We start from the raw sequence: 15,832 nt of genomic DNA on the forward strand, positions 1-15,832 counted from the left end.
TGACCAGTATAGCATGCGCAAACATGCACACGCTCATCATATATATAATGATCCTTTATTTGTGTCCCTCGCAGGACGGATCCAAGGGATTCCTCTCTTGTGCTAGCTGATTCCATATGTATACATATATATGCGGGAAACAGCGGTTCGCATCTTGTTAATCACAACCATAAAGTATAAAGTGCCAACAGACAATGAATCCAAGGAAAGCATACATGAAATCTGCTGCTGTGGTTTAAATGGAAATCTAGACTCTAACAAAGAAAAGGCAATGAATGTGAGCGAAAAGATTACATCCCGCCGGTGGGATCTGAACCTACAACCTCCGCACTACGGGCGCGTGGCAATACGAATTCTAATGCGGTTGCGGCTATCAATTTTTATATATATATATATATATATATATATATATATATATATATATATATATATATATATATATATAATCCGCCGTGGTTGCTCAGTGGCCATGATGTTGGGCTGCTGAGCACGAGGTCGCGGGATCGAATCCCAGCCACGGCGGCCGCATTTCGATGGGGGCGAAGTGCGAAAACACCCGTGTATTTCGATTTAGGTGCACGTTAAAGAACCCCAGGTGGTCGAAATTTCCGGAGTCCTCCACTACGGCGTGCCTCATAATCAGAAAGTGGTTTTGGCACGTAAAACCCCATATATATATATATATATATATATATATATATATATATATATATATATATATATATATATATATATATATATATATATAATGTGTATGTATATGTATATGTATATGTATATGTATATGTATATATGTATGTATATGTATATATGTATGTATATATATGTATGTATATATGTATGTATATATATATATATATGTGTGTGTGTAAGTGAAGCACAGGATGAAGGGATTTTTTTAGTAGATGAGGTAAGAAATACAAAAGCAACTAGGGCAAAAATTGCAGTCTCGCCCGAAAGGCGAAGCATTTATTGCAACAGCATATACTAAACACCTACAAGAAGCATCTGTAAGAAACCTCTATAAGAGTAGCAGTTTTAACGGCCGTATAAATTCCAGTAAACATTCACTTAGTGAATAACTTGCCGAGCAAGGTGTCGAACACACGCCTCATGCTGCCTCGAGCTTGAACGCGTTTCCGAAGCTTGAGATGGCCGCGACTTTTTACATGAAGTGCGCGAGAACAGAGCCCACACGGAGCCACAAGAGATCTCTGCTCCCCAGCCACTGCACCCGCCGCAAGTTAACAGGGCGCACGCCACGCGCAGCGGCTACGCCGCTGAAGTTGGAGATGGAGCTCATCCATCTCCCTCCTCCCCCTGTTTCACAAGTGTTAAACCCTCCCCCTTATCGCGCACCTGGTCATTCGACAGGGAATATGTGACGGGAGCTTTCCGCGCAGGAACTGCGGAAAAAGGGCAATCAGTGAGAATTCTTCAGACTCTGAAGAGGATTAAACTTCGATTCGAAAGCGATATCACCATTACGGACACACGACTATATGAAAAGAAGGAAACGCGGACACGCTGTGAAGACTGTGGAATGACGCTGCTTTTGATGTTGGCTTTGGTTTATGCCGCACTAGGGCCTTCCTACATGCCAAGTAGGGATTCTACATGACAGTCAGTTTCGTTAAAACTCTCGCAGGCCACAGAAGTGTTTTGGACGCTCACTTGTTCGTTCAGTTTTTTGGCGCAAAAAAAAAAAAATGAGTTCCAGCTGCTTATTGAAGCCTACCTTCTACAAATAAAGAAATTTTTATGAATGATCTGCAAATAAATATATTATTCTAAGTGTATTACGGGTATTTTCTAATGTCCAGATTTAGCAAATCACTTAGAAAAATATGTGCACTTCTGAAACGCTCATCTTTTTCAATATCACTCGGCAGGTAAAGCGTTGAAAATATGTGAACTCAAAGCAAATATGCCTGGCTGGAACACAGAGCATTTGTTGCCTTCATTGAAATATATATATATATATATATATATATATATATATATATATATATATATATATATATATATATATATATATATATAATGTGAAAACAATACGTTTTATGATTTCATACCCACTTACCTATAATGTGGACAAGATGCGTGCGTATTTGGTATAACACGGCACTCGAAATGCACAACTACACAAATGAAAATAAACTAGTAGCCTAAAGAAAGCCAGGTGAACCATCACTAATTCGCCAGTATTAGCTTCACGCTCAGGTGGCTCAGTGTACGGCGCTCGGCATTGCGTGTCTGACTCCCATCATTAACTGCCAAATGCCAGCTGTACTCGTCCTAGCTGTTTTTACTAATGTCACCAAGGGCTATCCGCAACCTGAGATGGGCCAGGTGCTTCTGCTTTGCTTGCCGTAGACTCAGTCTCGCCGTGCATTTCCGTTTCTCTGCTTTAAGAGAATAAAGCGAAAAACTATTTCCAATTTCAAGGGGCACCTTGAGCGTGTCTGTCTGTCTGTACGCTGCGGTGCTAGCAGTGCCTACCAGCTCGAGCAGCTGGATATAAGCTCGCAATCGTGGTCGCAGCATCGTCGTCATTTGAGATTCGTCATCCTACTTGCACGTGCTACCAAGGCGGGGGTCCGCGTAAGAAGAACCGTGCCTCTCGGTTGCCGAACACTGATTGGTGGTCTCAAGTTTATTGAAATGCTGCTGCACATTTTTTTTATTGCGACAACAATTATTAGTAACTCCAGGCGTATTTCTGCCGTCGTATCCGCATCAAATCTAAAGGCGATAACATCGTCGCCGCGCGCCCTACGCTGCATGTGCGAGTGAAAGCGGGGGCGAGTGTAGCCGACGATTGGCGGCTCATTTCGCGCACACGAAAGGGAAGACGCGGGGAGAAAGCGAGCCGTCCCCCAACGTTGCGAGGCACCGGCCAGAGGGGGGCGGCGTTGTACTCCGGCTGCAACTGCGTATGTGGCGGCTGCACAAGGTCGCGCGCACGGCCGTATCGTGAGAGCGATCTGCGATGGGGACAGAGTCGACGTGCGTCGACGGCTCGTAGCTTTGTGTGTGCTTTTCTCGGCGCTCAGTTCAGACATGCCACCCGCGCTCTACACTGGTGCACCGGCGTTAGATTACGTGCCGCTCCTCGGGACGCGTTCGATTAACGCTTGAAATTCGCAAGTCAGCTACGGTTTCCCAGCACGGTTATCTTTCGTTGGGCCTTCGCACAACGTTCCCAACGGTGGCGGCAAACGAGACGCTGGTAAAGTTGCACTACTTCGACAAGAAGTCGCAGTTTAGCCCCAAACATAGTTTTTCACTATAACACCTAGAGGGTAATCTGGCGCTACCGTCTATGGGAATTTCTTAAGGGGGCACCGTGCTGTCATGGGAATGACGGTATATGTGTCTGCGAGGCTCGTGTTGGCTGGTGTTGTAAAAGGCTTCGTCTAAAACGTGGCTATGGCTACGCAAATAACGCGCCCTCAAAGTAAAATCTTCATAAAAGGCTTCCATTCACACATATTACATCTTTACTCACCCACAATTCATGACCAAGCGAAGAAAAGCAAGAACAGACGGCCAACAGTTTCAGAGCGAGCGCCAACCTTGTCGTCTGTCCTCCAACTTTAGCGGCACGCTGATACTTTTTACGTAACATGTAGTCGTACACACAATAACAAGTTCTCATAGTTAAACAAAACATGTTTTTGCGTAATAATAAAGCTAAAACAGCTTTTCACGTGCTGTTTTAGTAGAAAGTGAATCATTGTGACAGACGGAACAATATTTGCCAAGCGCGTCTTCAAGGTGTCCTGTCTCTACGAGAACGATGCCAATCCGAAGTCACAATATCCCGGCATTCCCATGCATACCACAGCGCAGCAGCGCCAGATTTCCCTCTAGGTAATGTAGTGAGAAACTCTATGGCCCCAAAGCACCGATCAAAATGGTTGCACTATTTGGTGTGTATATTTGTCCCACAACAATAATCTGCCTTGCTTGCGTTTCCTTTCTTGAAAACTCGGCGCTCGCTACTTTTCCGTCGAAAATGCTGTGTAACACTGATAACGCGCAAGCCGTTCGTGACAAGGAAGTACCGGGCTCGCAGCGTTAAAGAAAGGAAACGCGGGCAAGACGGATCACGATTATGGTTGTTAGGCTAGATAGGCCCAAAGGGTGTAATTTTTTAAATGTGATTGCGAAAGCAAATTAATAGATAGCTATACATTCTTACTCAAATGTACACCGTTTGGGTCGTATCTTGCCACGCAACCATAGTCCTCCTCTGTCTTGCGTTTCCTTCCTTGAAAACGCTGCGGTCCCTACTTTCCTATCGAGAAAGCTCTATCATGATTATAACGCGCATGACATTCGTGTCGTGGAAGTACTGGGCTCGCAGCGTTGAAGAAAGAAAATGCGGACAAACCAGATGACTATTATCGTTATGTGGCAAGATACGGCCGAAAGGGTGTAATTTTCTTTAAGAGTGTACGAAGTGAGAATAGTACTTTGATTGACCTTATAAACTTGTAAACATTCGTTTACAAACTAAATTAACAATCATATAATGTGTAAGCGCGACTAAACGAGGACGTAGAAAGAAACCGACACACACAGGCAGCACTGATTCTGTGTCAGTTTCTACGCCCTCGTTCAGTCGCCCTTACACACTCGATCATGCATTCAAACCAACTAGCCCACGAACGTGTTCTAACTAAATTGACAAGCGCCATTTCATGCGCGCACAGGCAAGCATGAACAAATCTCGCGCGATGAGGGCGGAAACTATTGTCAAAATGCTGGAGTGAGGAATCGCGGCAGCAACAGCGATAGAATCGACCTTCATGCATCTCGCTTCGACGCAAACTAAACGTCGAAAGCACAGTGCATACGAAACTGCCGGCACTACGCGCACTCTGCAAACATCGCAGATCGCTTTGAATATGAGGCCCGCGCGGGCGCGCATTTTGCCCTCGTCACTGATCGCTTTGAAGGTGCTGCCCCCGCATGGCCGTGCCATAAAGGGATAGGTAACCGCTCTGAAAATTAATAGAGATAACTCCGCTGATGGAATGATCACCTATCGTAGTGGCTAAAACAAGCCATCTTTTTCTCATTAAACGTGGATTTATATTTTTAATTTAACACTAAAAGTGGCGAAAAATAACCTGATTATATGCGGTGGAACAAATATGAAGCTGCATAAGTAGTCCACCACGTGACCTTGTAGTGTACGCGGTTCCTGGTCTTTTTAATAATAATAAAATGCAGTATACTTTCATTATAAGTTTTTCCTGACTTTCAGGTAAGCCCTCGTTTGTAGTGAGCAGAAAAGTGGCGTTGCCTTCGCCTTCGTTTTTGACGAGTTGGCTTGGCTCGTCTATCGAAAGAACAACGACGACGGGGGCCAGCCAGCCATGAAGTAAGCGTGTACTTGGAGAAAAACGCAGCACAAATGTAAGAAAGGCCCGTAGAACAACGCCAACTTATTGTACCAGCTTTCTATTTTCAAAAGTGGTTGGTACAGGTCAAAATGTAGGTGGTTGATTACAGTTACGCGCACTCCTGTGAAAGCAGAACCAGGGGCGGCTTTCACAATTTGGGAGGTGGGCTGTCGACATCGCTCTCACTTCTCAGCGTGGCTGGAGGAAGGACTCTTACTTTTCAGAGGCTGCTCAGATCGAAAAAATTCTGCGTAGTAAATATCCACGCACTTTTGGGAGTAACCGCTGCAGATGTAAACACTACCAAGGGTGAGCGTTGCGTCGCGCCATAAAAACCTAGGTCCTTAAAATCGGTTGTCAGTCCCGTGCCTCGCGCGCGAGGCACGGGAGTGAGGCCAGCATTACCTACTGGTGGGGTAAATGACGTCTTAAGCAGGAAAGGGACAGGACTAGCCCAGCGCTTGGTGAACAGGGTGCACGACTTGCGCGAGCTGTCCCTTCAGGTGCAGATTGTGGTGTGCACAGTGCCAGAGGTGCCTGTACGTGACAGTCTCGTGCAAAGAGCCGCAGTGGCTGCTATTGAAGCGATATGGAAAATGAGCCGAGAGAAAGGCTTTGAGATTGTCGAAGTAAACAGGGAAGTGAGGTGTGGTGGTTTTGAACGAGACGGGATCCACTTCAATTACAATCTTACACGAGAATTGGACTGGCGACTTGCAGGTCGCGCTGTTGCTTTTTTAGCGGGCCCGTGCACGGGCGCCCAGGAGCCCAGAATAGGTAGTAATGAAGGTCCCCTAAGGGAACCTCAGTAGAGCATCGCCGTCAATAACAGCAAAAGGAGGAAAGTATCAAAGAGAGCTCGCCATGCAATAAGCTGCATAGCCATGCAGGGCAGCACAAGAAAGGAAAATTGGGCAGAGATTGAGAAGCAGTTAAATAGAGAACAAATAGGGACATACGCGATTACAGAAACGCACCATAGAGACTCAGAAGAGCCGCCAGTGATTGAGAACTATGTTTGGGAAGGGTGCAACAGAACTAAGTCGGAAAGAAAGGGAAGGGGAGTCGGAATGCTCATCCATCAGAGAGCCAAATGGAAAAGAGTATATTCAAAATTTCAAGAGCATCTTTGGTTATCAGGAACAATGAGTGGGAAAAAACTTGGCTAGGCGTTACGTATTTGTGGACCGGGAATAATTGCACAGAGAAGAATAAAGTTAGTGGAATGCATAAGCGCTGATATTAAGGGTTTACGGAATGGGGCTGAAATTGTCCTATTTGGTGACATTAATGCTCACATAGAGGATTTAGATGGCTATACCGACAACAACGGGAAGTCAATGCTAGATATTTGTGAGCAACATAACCTCGTTATCGTGAATACAGGGCCTAAGTGTGAAGGGCAGGTACAGTGGAAAGTAGGAAACCGGCAATCAACCATTGATTACTGTCTGATGACAGAAGGAATTCATAGTTGAGAGAAATGTTCATTGATGAGGAAGGGTATAGCAGCACAGGGAGTGACCATAAACGCATTTTGAAAATGGGATATGTAGATGGGAAAGAGAGCAAGGAGTACAAAATGGGCAGTCCAAATTTAAACGCTGAACAAATAACAAATATAGTCACTAGAGCTGAAGAAGAACTTGGCAAATGACCAAATAAAGAGTGGGAATATAGTGAGTTCCAAAGTATAATAACGACAGAAATATGGAAATTGAAACAACAATGTTCGTTGGAAAGGATAAAAGAAACCGAAAAGCTGCTGGAACAGGGAGATACGAGAAGCGACCGCCGAGGGACAGAAAGCATCCAGAGAGCACAGGCAGGCAAAGAAGGCGCAGGATAAAGTAGCCAGTAAATGGGAAATATACTGGGAGAAAAAGTGTATGATTCAAATACTGGTGCAAGCAAAATTAAAAGGTGAAAGTGAGCGTTGGTTGTCAAAAATACGTGAGGAAAAGAAGGCAGCACCTAGAATATTTCGGAAGCACATAAAATTATTTGGCAGGAATTCAACTACAGTACTACAATATATACTAGACGAAAATGGAAACAGACTGGAAGGAGAAGTGGCAAAAAATTATAGGCGAAAAATAGCAGCCGAATCTTGCCAAGGCAATGACGAGGTTGTATTTGAAGAAAAGAGCATGAAAGATAGCCAGGTGGAAAAGGGGCTGGTGCTGACAAATTTAAACTGGAAGAAACCGAAGAGAAAATTCCTAAGCGCACAGCCGCGGGGCTAGACGAGGTTCCCATTAGGCTGATAAATCAACTACGACCAAAAAGTAAGGAAACTCTGGTGAAAGCAGTGGAAAAAACTTCAAAAGATAGACGAATACCAAACAGTTGGCGACAAAGTAGAATGAATTTAATTTATTTAGGTAAGGGGGAGAAAGATAGAATTTACTTGTATAGACTGTTGACATCGGTAATATACAGGCTAGCAGAGCAGGTAATGAAATTAAAGCTTCAAGCATGGGCAAATAATAATGGCATTTTGGGAGAACTTCAGTATGGCTTTAGAATAGGTAGGAGTTTAGATGATAACTTATTTGTTCTTACTCAGTGTATTGAAATATTAAAGTAGAAAGCAGGCCGTTATATGTGGCCTTTTTGGACATTACGGGAGCCTATGACAACGTAGACCGCAACATTTTGTCGGATATTCTGGAAGGGGAAGGCTTAGGTGACGATGGACTACAGATTTTGAGAGAGATTCAACTTGAAAATAGCGTTAGCGTTGAATGGGAAGGAATGAGGAGCGAGAAGAAAGTTCATATCAACAAGGGACTGAGGCAGGGGTGCCCTTTATCCCCACCGCTGTTTATGACGTACATGGTCAGGATGGAGAGGGCGCTAGAAGGAAGTAATATCGGGTTTAATCTCTCATAAAAACAGGGGGGGGGATACAGTAGCAGAGCAGCAGCCTCTAGGTTTATTTTAGGCGGACGACATTGTGTTGCTAGCTAACAAGCAACGTGATTTGCAGCATCTGGCTAATATCTGTGGGCAGGGAGGCAACAATTTAGGTTTCAAATTTAGTATTAGAAAATCAGGTGGAATGGTATTCAATGAAAACAGTGAACAGTGGCGATACAGGGCCAGGAAATACCTCAGGCAACAATATAGAAATACCTTGGCATATGGATAAACGAATGCAATAGATATATAAAAACAGAGGGAAAAAAACTAACAGTAAAGGGGAGGAGAAATGCAGCCATAATGAACCACAGGGCGCTATGGGGATACAATAGGTACGAGGTTCTCCGAGGTATGTGCATAGGTGCAATGGTTCCATGCCTTACTTTTGGAAATGCGGTTGGTTGCTTTAAATCAGCGGCACAATCACGACTCGATGCGAACCAAAGGCAGTGGGTCGCCTCGCATTGGGCGCTCACGGGAAGACTAGAAATGAAGCTGTGCAGGGTGATATGGGCTGGACTAGTTTTGAAGTGAGCGAAGCTCGCAGTAAAATTGAGTATGAAGAAAGGCTGAGGAATATCGAAGAAAGTAAATGGGCTGGGGCAGTTTTGATGTATCTGTACAGGAAAAACATTGATCCACAGCGGAGGGAAAGAACCAGGAAGCTTACCAGCAAGCACATACTTGTAAGCTGGTTACTTGCTGGTTGCCTGTAGGGTGGGCAACACAGAAAGAAAGAACGTCAAGCGTAATGTCAAAGGCTGAAATAATCTAATCGAAATCAGGAAAGAAACCATTTATGATAACTCAAAGGGAAGCTCATTACTTTTCGAAGCGAGATCGGGTTGCCTTAGAACACGCACCTATAAAGCGATATATAAGAAGGAAGAAGCATGTGCTTGGTTGCGGTAAAGCTAGAGAAACTATGAAGCATGTTTTATCAGAATGTGAATACGTCTACCCAGCGGTCGATTTAGGCACCACTGTCCTCCTTGAAGCCCTTGGGTTCGGTGAGAGCAGTCGAAAAGTAAACATGTTCGCAATAGGGATTAGTAAGAGGCGATTGGAGGATTCGTGGAAGAAAGTTGGGAAACGACAGAAAACGGAGACTTACAAAATCACAGTTCGCAATAGGGGATCAGAAAATCTGGTTGTGGAAGTTTATAGTCTTTTTTTTTATTGTTTAACCTAGGTAGGACATTAGGCAGTATCATAGCAAGAGCTTCGTAGCGACCCTTTTCGAAATGGGACGCTCATAACATCCATCCATCCATCCATACATCCCGGTACTGAGAAATGGTCCGCATCTAACGGTGCCTACATTGTGCGCATCGCAGATCGTATTCAAAACAGCGCTCGCGCGGCCGCGCCACACGCACCAGCCCCCGGAGTGGAACGCCCCGTTGTAAACATTTGCTTCCTATTTAAATTGCCTAGCATCGTGTCAGCCCGCACAGGCAAACAGCAAGTATCCGCACTCAACGACCGCTGACACTCGCTGTCAAGACGCTGGCATGAGGAATCGCAGCAGTAGCAGCTGGCGAAGTGACGTTTGCGCTCTATCGCTCCAACGCAAACTTAGCCGTGAGAACACAGCGAACGCAAAGCTACAAGTCATCGGCCCAGCTAGGCTCTGCTCCCAAACCAGGTCGTTTCCAACATAAAGCGCGCGCGGCCGAAGTACAATGGCCCCACCCCATGCCCTCCCCCGTTGCCGTGGTGCAATACACACGACGTAATACGGTGCGCTTGCTGTCCTTGCGCACGCGAGACTGAGCTGCCATCGTCTACTCAGCGTAGCCCGCTTTCACTCGCACACACAGCGTACGGAACGCGAAGACGACGTTACCGACAAACATGCTCACGACGTATGCATCGCAAAAAAACCCAGTAGCAACTGCCAGAGGTCCACCCAGCGCGCATCCGCCTGCCTTCTTCCTCCGCGACCCTTGGCGCTGTTTCTCCGTCTCCACTTCAATCAACGTTACCGACACCTTCCTCTATGTGGCGTAATTTCGCTGCGCGCTGCTTTTTTTATTGTTTAACCTAGGTAGCTCATCAGGCAGTATAATAGCAAGAGCTTGGTGGCGCAACCCACCGCCCCGTTTCAAAGGGGACGCTCATAAGATCTATCCATCCATTCTGAGCGCCCTCCTTCGTACTATCCCCGGCGCAGTATTTTCTCCTCCAGGCGCTTTCTTCGTTCGCTTGCTTGGTTCCCTGAGACTAACACCGCCGATTAAAAGAGCTGGTCAGTTAGGCTTGTGCGTCAAACCACGCAGAAGTATGAGGCTCCCGATTAAAACGTAGGTTCCAAAAATATTCCCCAGTCTCCCATCAGAGTGAATGAAGTAAGTATATCCAAGTATCCATATGCCGTACTGGTCTCATGATAATTTTCCGTATAGTCCAAACATCATGCTAGACTTAATAGAGCAGCGTTAAACTAAGATGTTCAATGTTCTCTCAGAATGTAATCTTCGTTCTTTATATTTTTAACTCATTTGTCTATCATTTTTCTTTCGCGAAAGTGAACGTCCTATAGGGGTTCACATTGTCTTTGGCGCCCATTTGTATGTGGCGTCCTGTTAATGCATCCCTACCTGTGTTCCATTCATTTAAATAATTTATAATGTAGCCGGAAATCAATATATGTGCAAAACGTTCCAATGAGCGTAGGACCCGCCTTATTTACTTTATGCGGACGGCCTACGCTGTAGCAAGTTGTAATAAAAATGAGGTTTCAAATAATTTATTTTTATGGGTAGATTTCATTCATTGCTTTATCGGGGGGGGGGGGGTGAAGTTTGGCGCCTAGTTCTGTAGCTTGGCACGTCTTTTGAGCAGAAAATTGGTAAGTGGTGAGCGATGGTAGAAGTATGTTTGTGACTAGTGTACGTTGTTCTTTACCAATTTCAATAGGACCTTAGGCACCCCGTTAGGACGGTTCACTGCAGGTTTTCTTCGTGCAGGCCTGAAAATACACGCGCATTGCTGTTGAGTATAGATAGCCATTTACTTTGAAGTTAGCAGAACTCGTCGATTGTTGTGCTGAAGAAAAACCTTAACTCTTTGACTTGCTTTCCGCGTTTCCCAGGGTCCTGTTACGACGCCTGTGACGTCACTCACATCGTCTGTTCTGGCCACCGTGTCTTCACTTTTCGGGGCCCCAATCCTGTTGACTGCTACACCACCTCTGCCTTGCTTGGGTTCGCATGGGATAGTGCCACAGCTACAGCTGAGTGCTTCTTTTGACACCATCAATCTTCGTTGTTCCTTTAGAAATTTAAGTGAAAGAGGGCATGAGCCTTGTGAACGTGCAGTCAACTTGTCTACCTGTGCTAATTTATCTACCTTCCATTACAGTTTTCTTGTTCTGATAGTACAAACTACTCGGGCAAAGCAGTGACACCTTAAACACTACTGCATGCTTCTCCAGTGTGAATAATTAGCAAGCTTATAGTATAGTAGCACAGCAATTGGTGTTAGATGTATCGTATACTTAAACGAAACAAAGGGCATCCCTGAAAACACTTCATCGAGGAGTACTCGTAAACGCTTGTAACGCGCCATGTGGAATTTGTAGTATTTAGGTCGCGATAAACGAAACGTTATTGTCAGGGAATAAACGTGTTTATATTTGTTATGCTAAACAACCGCAGGACACATTGCGGAAATTCACATAGCAGAGAAGATGCCCTTGAAAGCTATTGCTTTCTAGGGCATCCGGCTATGAGAACAGATTCGGCTGAGAGAAAGAACAAAATTGTAACGTCATTGTAACTTTTGGCTTCTAGTCCGATGTCTCTGTAAATAGTTCCATTCTATCGCTTGCCTATTATATCTTAATAGAGCTAGCCGCTTGCAATCAGCGTTACAGCCTTGCCTACTGTAATGTGACTTCATTTCACCCACAGCACCTTCAGATTTCCATCACCGACATCGAGGCGAGCATCAACCCCTGCCTAGCGCGAATAACTACGAGGAAACTTCCACAATTCACAGCACACGCTAATCCTTTGAACTTGAACACTTCTCCCCCCAGCAATCACCATTGCAAATGAATTTGAAATGTCGAAGTTTCAATTGAAGCCTCCTTGCTCCGTAATTCGGAAGGTCGCCGCTACTTATTGCCTACAATGTCCCCAAGAACGTGTGTATTATTTTGTAATCGCTCCTTGATATCAAAGCCATTGAAAATTAGACATACATTCATCGTTTGCGAAAAGTTCTGATGGAGAATCTTAAGTTCAGAGATCTTTGCAGAAGATTCCCTTCCTTCTTGTTGCACAGAGCGCTCCAAGCAGGTGTCACCTGCTTGTTTGGTATGGAAAGATTTTTCCAGCTTCTACCGTCGTCGTTTCTCCTCTTTGATAAAAGGTGGGACGCCTCAGACCTTTTTACTTGGAGGTTAGACATTATGTACGCAATATATACATTGACAGCCATTCACACTTAGTCTGACGTAACAACTTCACATAGCCGATAGTGTATAATATCGCTAGTATGTCCAGACCCTTCGTTTACGCTGGAACCGGCGCGCTTATCTAGGCAGAGCCTAAAGTGCATAGCACCTTTTCTTTGTCCGCAACCCTCGTGAGTGGTCGGGAGCCATGTTTTCACTGATCGGTTGCCCACCCCAAATCCCCTCGCGGTAATTCACGGCAACACAGCCACCTGATTTGGTCAACGGGGCTGTCACTTACTGTTCCTCATTTTTTATCTCTCTGCATTTCCCGGCACATTGATATATATTTTCACGTGGTAGTGACGGTAAAGAACACAGTAGCAATACTCTGAAAGACGAAACGAACGTTTATTGGGCGAACCTGTGCCCACAAAAGCAGGCTACACCTAAAGCACAACGATAGCGGTGAACAAAGTCGGCGATCGTCGAAATCATGTCTACTGGTGAAGCGCGTCAGCTTTTATACACGAGCCATGGAACGTTCCAGAGTAATCGCAGGTGCCCGCGTGTCTTCCGGAAAGTTATACACCATTCGCGTCGCGCATAAATGCAATAAGAATACACAAGGTTTGATAAGACAGCGGGTAGAACCATCGATAGCATTCCAGAAATTTCCGACACATGCAGACACGCCCTGTGCTGAGCGATAACGTTTGTTAGACGGTGAAACGCGCTCACCCGTAAACGATAATCAAGTACACGTGTCAACGCCACCCTCTCAAAAAGCATCGTCCTTGTGCTACAAACATAACAGGAAAGCGAAACACAAAAGGGCACTTATCCAAAAATCCAAAGTAACACAGTCCAAGAAAAAAAAGACCAAAGGTCAGCTACGTGAAGTCCCAAAGTTCATTAGCGCAGATAGTATGGCTTAAGTCGTACAACGTGGACCCTTTCAGGTCGTGAGTGGTGCCGCTGTGATAGCGAAATGCCGTCTGGCACGACCTGCACAGTCGAATGCGCCAATGCGTGAGATAATAGCGTAGCGTCCGAAATAGCGGTGTAAAAGCTTCTCGCTGAGTCCAAGTCGGCGTATCGGGGTCTAAACCGAAACACGGTCGCTGGGCTGGTACTCGATGTAGCGTCGGTGAAGTGTGTACTGTCGGCTATCTGCCCTCTATTGATTCTTGGTCCGCAGGCGCGCGAGCTGTCGAGCTTCGTCGGCGTTGTTTGGGATCCGACTGCTGGTACGATCTGTTGGGAACTCGGCGCTGACGCCCGTGGTTGTACCTGGGTCGCAAGCCCCAAGGGTAGCGTTGGCCTGGCGGCCTGGGGTACAACTGGAAGCATCCGAAGGTCCCGGCAAAGCATGAGTCGACTGGTAACAACGAAACAACTTGTTTATTTTAACATCGCAAAGAGTTGGCGGTCAGGTTTGACCGTAGTAGAGAGACGGGAGAGCACTTCACTCAACAGAAGAAATCGGAGCCCTCCTTTTGGCGTCCGGGGGCAGCTGTTTTTATACTCTCGCAGTTGAGGGCAAGAAGGAACCCCTCAAAAGACGAGCACGTGAATGTACAATGGGCTAATGGTGACGCACACTGTCGTAGCGATGCCGTAGCACCATGTCGAGCACGATCTCGTAGCACCCTGTCGTGGCGCTGCCGGTCGGACACAATGACTGTAATGAGAGGATGGTCCCTGCTTTGGCATCGCCTGTTTCGGGCACAATGACTGGAACGAGATCCCTGCTTTGGCATCGCCTGTTTCGGGCCCAATGACTGGAATGAGATCCCTGCTTTGGCATCGCCTGTTTCGGGCACAATGACTGGAATGCGAGGATGATCCCTAGGCGGTCGCATCGCCGCAGTCGCGCCTGGAAACACCTGGCGATGAGTGTTGCGGCGACGACGATCGGGCCAAAATGTCTGCCGCCCCGCCGCAGTCGCGCCGGCAAAACCACGTGTCGCAGGCGAAACGCAACAGACCGCCCCGCCGGGGGAAGGAGATCCCGATGGACAGGGGACTGCATCCGCTGTCCGGAGGGATGTCGCTCGATGATGCTCATAACCGAAGTCGGGCGTCCCTCGACGTTTCTTGAGCGCAGCGCACAGAGAAGGCCTCGTTCTCTCGTTCAGGTTAGCACGGGACACTGCAAAGTGACTTCGGGAGAGTTCACATTTTTGTTCTCGTTCCCGGCAAGCGTTAGAACTACGCTGAAACTCAACCGCTCAGTCAGCAAGCACGGCACAACCCTCACTAAGCCCTGCCAGGCTCTTTCCCCTTTTTATACCACTGCCTAGTTCCTTACAGTAGTCTAGCATCACTCAGAACGCGTCCACAAATTGAAAAATTGCACTAGAAAGCATATCATCACTTTGAAACACTAAACAAAAGCAATATGTTAAAAAAAATCCTGCCTCAGGAAGAAAAACATCAGTAACAAACAATTTTGAGGCTGATTCCTACGTTAGGGGCTTCGACTTAAGCCATCGGCGTTACCGTTGAGACACCCCTTTTTGTAACGCACCTCAAAGGAATATTGTTGTAAAGCGAGGCTCCAGCGCAGGAGGCGGCCATTTTTGGGAGAGATGGTCTGCAGCCATTGGAGAGGGCAGTGATCCGTCTCAATGATAAACCTCGAGCCGGCTAGATAGCATGACAATTTCTGAACGGCCCACACGAGACACGCACACTCTTTCTCGGTGGCGCTATACGCCTGCTCACGACTGGTCAGCTTACGACTAGCATACAGGACGGGGTGTTCTACTTCTCCATTTTCCCGTTGGCACAGTACAACGCCCATGCCTCGCTCACTAGCATCGCACTGAACAATGAACCCTTTTGTATAGTCTGGCGATCGTAGCACAGGCTGGCTTGTTAGGGCACTCTTTAGGGCGCTAAAAGCTCTTTCCTTTGTCTCGTCCCAGACGACTGTTTGAGGCTCTGTCTTTCTTAGAGCATCCGTCAGGGGAGCCGCGATATCAGAGTACCTAGGGATGTACCTCTGATAGTAGCCGGCGACACCTAAGAACGACCGAATATCGGTCTTTGTGCGCGGTTGCGGAAAGTCTCGCACAGC

General features: G+C 46.3%; 1 protein-coding gene across 1 annotated transcript in view; it reads left to right on the top strand.

Moving 5' to 3' along the window:
- Positions 1-15,832, top strand: part of LOC142566828 (uncharacterized) — a 157,803-nt gene that overhangs the window by 11,261 nt on the left and 130,710 nt on the right. The window contains exon 2 of the mRNA XM_075677719.1: positions 11,440-11,579. Within this exon, the coding sequence (XP_075533834.1) occupies positions 11,440-11,579 (140 nt within the window). The remainder of the gene's footprint in view (positions 1-11,439; positions 11,580-15,832) is intronic.

The sequence above is a fragment of the Dermacentor variabilis genome, unplaced genomic scaffold (assembly GCF_050947875.1).
Source record: "Dermacentor variabilis isolate Ectoservices unplaced genomic scaffold, ASM5094787v1 scaffold_13, whole genome shotgun sequence".
Lineage (NCBI taxonomy): Eukaryota > Metazoa > Arthropoda > Arachnida > Ixodida > Ixodidae > Dermacentor > Dermacentor variabilis.